General features: G+C 46.7%; 1 protein-coding gene across 1 annotated transcript; it reads right to left on the reverse strand.

Moving 5' to 3' along the window:
* Positions 1-3,393: 3,393 nt before the first annotated feature.
* RPS4X (ribosomal protein S4 X-linked) lies at positions 3,394-9,245 on the reverse strand. Its single transcript, XM_065900414.1, has 7 exons — positions 9,193-9,245; positions 8,145-8,222; positions 7,241-7,421; positions 6,739-6,836; positions 5,192-5,363; positions 4,107-4,264; positions 3,394-3,545 (listed from the first exon to the last, which is right to left on the reverse strand). Exons 1-7 carry the CDS (start codon positions 9,193-9,195, stop codon positions 3,444-3,446), a joined length of 792 nt encoding a protein of 263 aa, XP_065756486.1. The 5' UTR covers positions 9,196-9,245; the 3' UTR covers positions 3,394-3,443.
* Between the last annotated feature and the right edge of the window lie 300 nt (positions 9,246-9,545).

A 9,545-nucleotide genomic window follows, 5' to 3' on the forward strand; every position in this document is an offset into this window, starting at 1 on the left:
TAAGTTTATTGTGAAAAATGTCAAACATATACAGAGGGGACACAGAGGGGACTGCCCTGGTGGCGCAGTGGTTAAGAATCTGCCTGCCAATGCAGGGGACGCGGGTTTGAGCCCTGGTCCGGGAAGATCCCACATGCTGCGGAGCAACTAAACGCGTGTGCCACAACTACTGAGCCTGTGAGCCACAACTAGTGAAGTCTGCACGCCTAGAGCCCGTGCTCTGCTACAAGAGAAGCCACCGCAATGAGAAGCCCGTGCACCACAACAAAGAGTAGCCCCCACTCACTGCAACTAGAGAAAGCCCGCACGCAGCACCAAAGACCCAACACAGCCAAAGATAAATCCCTGGTCCGGGAAGATCCCACATGCTGCGGAGCAACTAAGCCCATGCCGCACAACTACTGAGCCCACGTGCTGCAACTACTGAAGCCCGTGCTCCGCAACAAGAGAAGCCACTACAATGAGAAGCCCGTGCTCCGCAATGAAGAGTAGCCCCTGCTTGCCGCAACCAGAGAAACCCCATGCACAGCAATGAAGATCCAATGCAGTCAAAAAAAAAAAAAAAAAAAGAAAAAGAAAAAAAGAAACATATACAGAAGTGTTGTGACTGGTGTAATGAACCCCATGTACTCATCACCCAGCTTCAACATTATCAGTACATGGTCAATCCTGTTTCATTGATATTCCTCACCCACTAGATGATTTTAAAGCAAATTCCAGATTGCTTGTCATTTCTTCTGCAAACCCTTCATTATGTGTCACAGAAAGATAAGGACTCTTTATGATTATCATTTAAAAAATGACCAGTAATTCCTAAATATCACCCAATGTGGACTCTGGATATATTTTGAAGGTAGAACCAACAGAATTTTCTAATAAAATTATGTGTGGAACATAAGAAAAGGAGTAGAATCAAGGACAAGTCCAAAGTGTTTGACTTGAGTAGCTGGTTAAGACGGCATTTGCTGTGAAATGAGATGGCAAAGACTTTGTATAGAGCTGATTGGCATGAGTCAGGGGGCAGAGGGGTGGTTATGGCCCTTCTTTAACGTCTAGTTTAGAAACAACACAGGATTTGGATCTCAAAGAATCAAGAGGGCTCTTGTAGAACTATAAGGTTCTACACAAGTCCTAGCTGTTTGTATACTCGTTCTCATTCAAATCTGTGCTGTGCTGCCCTGAGTGGAGCCTCTGAGGCCCAGTCTGCTAAAGGAACAAGGGAAGCAAACCAAACCCAATGAAGTTCTGCTTGCTTCAGTCAGTTTTATCTTGGGACCATTTGTCTGCCTTTCTGCTGAGATGATCTCTAAGATTCCCTCTAGCTCTAAGATTTTATGAATCAAATTGGAAGCCTTCTTAAGCCTACAAAGACTCAAGCCATATATCTGGAAACTGTAGCTCATTCTAATGATACAGGCTGCTTTCACTAAGTCCACCGATACAACTTGGTATGAGGATGGAAATCTTCCCCCACATTGGGACTAGTTCCTTAAAAAAAAAAATCCCCATGCTAGCTTAAGAAATAACCAAAATAAACTTAAAATGTTTAAAAAATTCTGGTGATGTGAAGAGAATGCAGCCAAATACACCAATTCCGCATTTGGAAAAGATGGCTGGCCAATCAGCATCTAGGAAACCACTGCACTTGTGGAAAGAACCAACTTGGAGGCCTTTCATCCCCCATATTTGCTTTGGTTCCTTAGCTAAAATTCAAATCATTTACATCATCTGCTAAGACTCAGGACAAACCTAGAAAGTGCAAAAGAATCCACCAGCGTTCAGTGACCCCTGCCCTCTAGCCTTTCAGTCTTCCCTGCCTGTTTCTCAAGGGGCACCATAAAGATTACTTCTGATCTGGCCCCTCATCGTAACTACCTTTCTGGATAAGCTCCGCTCCTGGCAAGAGAATTAGGCTGAAATAACGTGTCTGGCACTTCCACACCCCTCTCCCACTGGATTTGGCTGGATCCAGTTCTGCAGAAATTCCCTTTCTCCTGCTTAAGCAGCAGTCCTGTGGCCCCAGCCAACTGTGCTTTAGTCTGCAATATGGAAGGCAGAGATGCCCTGTGGGGTCAAACCTGGGCTTGGGAGACACCTGGGCATGCATCCTACTTTTGCTGACTAGTTTGTATGTTGCTCAGTTCTTTGGCAAGACCAGTATTCTACTGCTTGACTCCAAGCCCAGGACGCAGCCAGCAGTGGAGACGCTGTCCCAAGCCACAGCTCAACAGGCTTCCTCATCCACTGGACCACAGGCCTGGGCACCAGAGATGACCATTAGACATGCCCAGTTTAATGTGCAATGATTTCACAGGTTCATCATGCCTCAGATGGAGGAAGACGTCCAAAACAACTGTTTTTCACTCCAAATCCTGCCATGAGGGGCAAGGGAGATTAAGTGGTCTGCAATAAGATGTTAAATGAAGGTGATGGTGAGATCTTGAGGGCAGTGGTTCTTAACACAGGGCAATTTTGCTCCCATGGGGGATCTGGCTATGGCTCAAGTCAGTTTCTGGTTATCACAACAGGGAAGAACAGAAGGGCATGCTGTTAACAGTCTGGCGGGCAGAGGCCAGAGATGCTGTTCAACATCCCACAATACACAGGGCAGCCACCCACAAGTTATCTGGCCCAATAGTATGAAGATTGAAAAGCCCTGCTATAGGAGGCCAAGGTGGTTTTTGTTTTTAGCTGGAAGACGCACATTGTAGGGTAACAGGAAGGAGAGCTGGTTGTTATCACACTGCAGGGTAACTGACACTGTTGTAAGAGACCCAGGGCTTAAAATGAGGAACAGATCTAAACAGCTGGCCCTTTGCATCAGGGGCACCTCTTCTTGAGACTGGCAAGCAAACATGGTTTTGCAATCCTAAGGAATGGAACTGAGGACTGAATGCTGTGGCAGCTGGAGAATGATAGAGGACTAAGTCCAAGCAAGTGCATTGCTTTGCAACATCAAGAGCCCATAACTCTATACTGATCTGTGTCCAAAGCTGGACACAGACGTGGGAAAAACAGATGAGCCAGGCTTGTGTATGGGTAGTGCAATGAAGACCAAAGAGGGCAATCATTTCTTTAAAAAAGGCTAAGAGAACAGGGTAAATGAGGTCCCAGCCAAGTAAGGGAGCTTGGCCTTATGGGCTTCCCTGGCTCTCTCTATTCTTCAGTTACTTGCTGCTCCTTCTTTGCCAAGTTTGATGTCTTCTCCCTCCCACCACCACCCAGGCCCGGCCTATAGGAGACACAGATTCACATCCCAGAATGCCCAAGCCCGCCTGAAAATTCAATCTACTTTTCATGTTATAAAGTAGAAAAGAAAATGTAAATCAAAGCAAATGAACAAACCCAAACCCAAACCACAACAAACACTAAAAAGGCTTTTAATTATGTAGCATTATTTCTAAGTACAAGGACTTTCTCAACCACATCACTTAGAGATCATTTTATCCACTGCTCTGTTTGGCTGCCAGTCTCTTGTCTCTCTCCTCAGCAATGGTAAGGCGGATACCCTTTCCACGAGGAAGAGAGATCCACGGTTTGTTGCCCTGGAGGAGAAAACAAGGAGAATCAAAACCTGCTACACACCATCAAGAGGTTGGCACATGCTACATTTGTCTTCTCATCTAGAGGAACAGAGAAGCTTGTCTGTGAAAACACTCAGCAACAGTCAGGCAGTCTTAAGACACTTTGATGCTGGTTTATCCGAAATATCCACTTTAAACTTGTTGCCCGTATCTGTAGATGCAAACTACAATGCCCTTCATAATTAGTCTCAGAAGTACTGAAATAGTGCCCAAGGCCAAGCATCAGTTCCAAAAAGCACCCCCCCCCGCCCCAACACAGGCACAAATTAAAGAACCTAACTATAAGGCATATTCATCCCATTACTGGCACTTTCCACCAACCCAGGTGTGAACTGGTCCGCCGCTGATTCTGACACTGAAAACGCACAGATCTGCCTCAGCCCTGTTGTGAGCCCTATCCCAGAGGAGGCTTTACACTAGGTTCAGCAGAGCCAGCAGGAGCCAGGCACTGCAATCCCAGCCAGTACCCGCATTGTACAGGTTTCTCTGGACTAGGCAGAAGACAGAGAGACCCAGACTTACTTTGCCAATAACGAAAATGTTGGAGAGCCGGGTGGCAAAGCTATTGCCGTTGGCATCTTTCACATGAACTACATCAAAAGAACCAGGATGCCTCTCCCGGTTAGTGATCACACCAATTCTTCCCAGGTTAGCACCTCCAGTCACCATGCACAGGTTACCTAGGCAGGAAGGAACAGACAATCTGCTCAGAGCAAGGAACCATGCCTTGTGTAGTGAATGAGAGACAGGTCTGCAACAAAGTTAATCTTTTTTCCCCAGTTGAATTCACTTCCATGGATCTGTTACCCAAGCTGGAACTCTCAGGGCCCTCTTTTAAGATTTCCCCTATCCTTCCTGTACAGCTAATAAATGTAATAAACTCCACTGCACCCACCTCACTAGGTCCTTACCATGTCTTGCCTGGACTATTGCAGTTCCTCCAAGGCACAATTCTCTGCTACTGTTGTGAACAGATATGGGGGATGATGACAGCATTACAAAGGGCTGTTATCTCAATTAAGTTTGTTCTGCTTTTTTGTTAGACTTCCCCGCCCAGCCCTCAAGCCACTTCCATGGATGGGGAGGCTTTTGAGATCTGCAGCAGACCTGAGAACATGTTATACAAGACCTCATCTCTGCCACACAGAATATTCTAAGCACTTGGATCCCCGAGGTAAAAAAACCATACACCTGGGCATTGGAGCAGTTACCTGTTCACAGCTTCTCACAACTCCCCACTGAAAACATTCTTAGCTGACTTCCCTGCCCACAATTCAGGACATATTCGTCTCTCTAACCCTCATTGCCACCACAAAGCCATGCCGAAATGAGACACCATAAGGGTTTACAGATTCTCTGAACATTTCTTAAAACTAAGAGTTGCCTCCTTCCCAATCCGTTACTACATCAACAAAAGACATCTAGCTTTTGTTGCTAACTAGGCGCACATCAGAATCGCCTCCAGCCCCCAAAACGCCAAACAAAACCCTGTACCCAGGCCCTGCGCAAGTCATAGGGCTTGATTAAATTAACTTAAAAATAAAAGTAAAGAACAGCTCTTATGTCTGGCCTTTAAAGAGAATGCTTATGTAGCACAGCCTGCTTACCAGTGTCAAATTTGATGAAATCAGTAATCTTGCCAGTCTCCAAATCAATCTGAATGGTGTCATTCACCTTGATGAGGGGATCAGGGTAGCGGATGGTGCGAGCATCATGGGTCACCAGATGAGGGATTCCTTTTGTCCCCACAAAGATCTTTCTCACTTTGCATAACTTATACTGAAACACATGGGTTACCCACATTAGTCTAGCTCACATGCACTATGTTCCAGAGTACAGTTCTTTCAAAGCCACAAATCACCAGCTTAAAGGTGCAACCAGCAGCTGAAGGTACCAGCCCCCACACAGAACAGCCTGTTTCCTGAGCTGCAGCTGAATAATGGGGTCCCTGACTTTTCTTCCCACTCCCCCATAAATTCATCTTGCACACTGCCCCCTTCTAGGCTAGCCTTCCTATTTCTTATTATGTATTTCCTCTGTACTGCTGCATCACCCCCAAGGTTAAAAGTTCAAAGCACTTAAGGCCTCACAACCTCAAACGCCCAGGTGGAGGGATGATCACCATTTCCTCCCCGCTCCAATGCAAATCACCTCCCCTTCCCCAGGCCGTTTAAGCCTCAAGGGGCATCTGAATTCTTCCCTCCAACTCACCCACACAGCTAACAAGTGCCTCTTAATGGCTCCCTCTACATCACAATTGAGTTTTGTCTCACAAATTGCAATTGTATTACCAGTTCATCTAATCAACAATTTCACAAAGCATTTCACTCCAAGACATCCTTTAAGTAAATCAAATCACCTTGATGCCAATGGATGTGCCCTCCAGCCTGCTGGTAACAAGGTAGCTAAGGAAATTAGCTGATTCATCCAATTGAATTAACCTTCACTTACAGCCAATAATTCAAGAAGCCATGAACTTTTGCATAAAACCATCACAACAAACTGGATTAAATAATCAATGTCTGTAACCTTTTTTGAGTTACCTCAAACTAGTGCCCCGAGGGTTATTGGTCCCCTCCACTAATACCTTTCCCCTCCCCAGAGTAAAGCTAGACAAAGGGCCAGTAGGATTGAACTAGATATTGGTTTTCTGGCCCTTTATCCTTAAAGGACCCATACTTCAGATACTCAAATGTTCCTAGGAATCACTCTCCTTGCCTCAAAAAAAGGCAAGCAGAAGTCACTGCTCAGCTAGAATTCATTTCTGCCATAAAAAGCACTCTGTTGGGGCTTCCCTGGTGGCGTAGTGGTTGAGAGTCCGCCTGCCGATGCAGGGGACCCGGGTTCACGTCCCGGTCCGGGAAGATCCCACATGCTGCGGAGCAGCTGGGCCCGTGAGCCATGGCCGCTGAGCCTGTGCTCCGCAACGGGAGAGGCCACAACAGTGAGAGGCCCGCGTACCGCAAAAAAAAAAAAAAAAAAAAAAAAAAAAAGCACTCTGGTAAGGATGTTAACTTGACTGGCTGTTTCCAGGTATAAGATTATGAGTAATTCTAATCTACCTACCTCACCACAATGGATCAGTCCATGTACTTAATAACTTAGAATCCAGTACTTTTACTAAACGAAGGCCCAGCCTGCTTACAACACTCACCTTGGCCTCCTCAGGTGTAATACGATGAACAGCAAAGCGACCCTTGGTGTCATAGATCAGACGAAAATTCTCTCCAGTCTTGTCAATGCTGATGACATCTGATATCAAATGGTAATAACTAAGGTTACTATAGTGACCCCCAGTAACCCCATGCTGAACAATAACCACACTATAAGGGAAAAAAAACCCCGTATGCTTCCCATTTCGAATATTAACAAGGATTCCTAAGATCAATGATGGCTAATCTTTTATGTTTCAAAATCCTGTTTTTATGACCCGTAAAATCTGAAGTGAATTGAAATTTGGTTTTGAGAAATGATTTATGATTTGCAGCCCTACAATATGGAAGTAAAACTCTTGAGAGGGAAAGTCATGCTTTATTTCTGAGACCGAAAAAGCCCACCACTTTAGAGAGGGAGATTAAAAAAAAAAAAAAAAAAAAAAAAAAAATCAAGGAAAAAAAAAATCAAGGAGCACCAAGTGCCCACCATTAACCACTTACCCATAAAACCAGCAGGGTAGGTTATATCAGTGCGGACCTTGCCATCAATCTTAATGAAACGCTGCATGCAGATCTTCTTTACTTCATCTCCTGTTAGGGCATATTTAAGTCTGTTCCTTAGGAAAATAATTAGGGGGAGACATTCCCTCAGCTTGTGAGGACCGGTAGATGGACGAGGAGCCTGTAAAATGATTTTAAAAGTTATCTTAGGGCTTCCCTGGTGGCGCAGTGGTTGAGAGTCTGCCTGCCAATGAGGGGGACATGGGTTCGAGCCCTGGTCCGGGAGGATCCCATGTGCCATGGAGCAACTGGGCCCGTGCACCACAGCTGCTGGGCCTGTGCTCTGGAGCCCGCGAGCCACAACTATTGGGCCCACGCACTGCAACCAATAGTCCCTGCTCGCTGCAACTAGAAAAAGCCCATGCACAGCCACGAAGACACAGTGCAGAAAAAAAAAAGTTATCTTAAACTATTGGTGGGATTCACTCAAACTACCCCTCAAGTCCTGAGATTCACCAGACTATCACCCGCCCCCCCCACCAATTGGGGTAAACAAGAGGTATTCAAAGTGTGCAAAACTATTCCAGACCTTTAAAGTTTTACAGCATTTTCCTTTCAGAGGACCAGGCCCGTTAAGAACATTTGAGGTCCTGCATACATGTGGTATGTGGAAGAAATGAGGCACAGAATTATTAGGTAAGAGGTGGGGCACAGCTAGATAACACAGGGCCCTTAAGAAGAGAGTAACTCAGGATACAGTAATCAGGGATGCCTAACACATAAAGGAGCAGTATAGAGTGTGTCCCTTAAATACATCAATCATATCTGGATAAAAACTGTAAAAGACACGTCCCTTAAGATACTTACAACACAAGAAACATGCTTACAATATAATGATACTTACAAACACACCAGTCAGTTTATCCAGCATCCAATGCTTTGGAGCTGCTACGCGCTTCAGGTGCTTCTTGGGACCACGAGCCTGAAGGAGTTTTCGATTTTAATACTGTTAAAGAGTTTCAGGTCTTTTCAAGAACAGTTTACACAGCTACAACTATTCTCTAAAGACCAGCATCTGTTCCCTCTTCAGCAAAATGTGGACAATGTAAGAAGCACAGGGCCGTGATTAAAGGCAGAGAAGCAAATGTATACATAGTATACAGCAGAATACTGTAGGTTTCACAAACTGCAACCAGCCTTCTCATTGTACAGAGAACGTTAACTGTCTTTCAGAACACTTTTCCCAATTATTTATGTTACCACTTAAAAGTGCATATGCTTCTAGAGGCTGTTTTTACTAGGACATTATGCTGGTGAAATAGCGGGGGGGGGGGGGGGGGGGGGGTTGGACCTCCTGGCACACAGCCAGCCAGCAACAGAAACTGACCAGAATCTGTGCTTCTACTTATCAAACAGACAATTTCTCGAAATATGTCAGGTTTTAAAGTGTTAGATGCGAGACTTAATCTGACCTCAGCACAACCACGTGCCAACAGTGGCTTACTCAAACTCTAAAGGTGAGATCACTTTTCACCTTAAAATGCAGAAGGAAACCTTTTTAATGCCGTATACAGAGGCTTACTGGCCACACTACGTAAAGTCAGGCCGTACCAAAAACACGACGGAAAAACTCTCCACCCTCCCCGGGCCCGACGTCTGTCCTCTGGGCCCACCCGGGGCTCCAGCCTGGTAAGCAAGACGCTCCTCCCAGGGCTGCATGATGCGTGATCGGGTGTGGCCGGCCGGGAGACCGAGGCCTTCCCGCCAGCCGAACCGATCATCCCCCAACCACCCATCGCCAACAGCCGGTGTTCGCCCTAGCCCGCGAGCACCCCTGGGCCCACCCCACCAATCGCTCTCCCTTCGCCTCCGCCTGACCAGCCCCTGGTAGCCCCAGCCCTTGGAGGATGGAGGCTGATGAGTCCCAAGAGCTCGCAAAGAAGCTGCCTTACCATGGCTGCGCTAGGCACGGAAAGAGGCCCACCTACTTCCGGATCGCAGAGAAAAGAGGGTGCACGGCTGCGCGCGCCGGGGCTTCGGACGCTCCGCCCAGCTCCGCCGAGCTCCGCCTTTTCACGGCGCGCGGGGACGCTATCTTGCCACCTGCTGGTGGGAGGTCAGAGGTCCGGGGCTTGGGAACAGCTGCCGAAAAAGGGGTGTCTCCCAAGGGCGAATTCCTCCCTCCCTTTCCGCCCTCCCCCGTCCAGTGTTTCCCGAGCGCCTCTGGGGCGCCTGATTCTGTGTGGGGTGCTGGACAAACAAAGATGAGCTAGACAAGCTCCCTGTCTTTAAGGAGAGGGCAAAG

The sequence above is a fragment of the Phocoena phocoena genome, chromosome X (genome assembly GCF_963924675.1).
Source record: "Phocoena phocoena chromosome X, mPhoPho1.1, whole genome shotgun sequence".
NCBI classification, from domain to species: domain Eukaryota; kingdom Metazoa; phylum Chordata; class Mammalia; order Artiodactyla; family Phocoenidae; genus Phocoena; species Phocoena phocoena.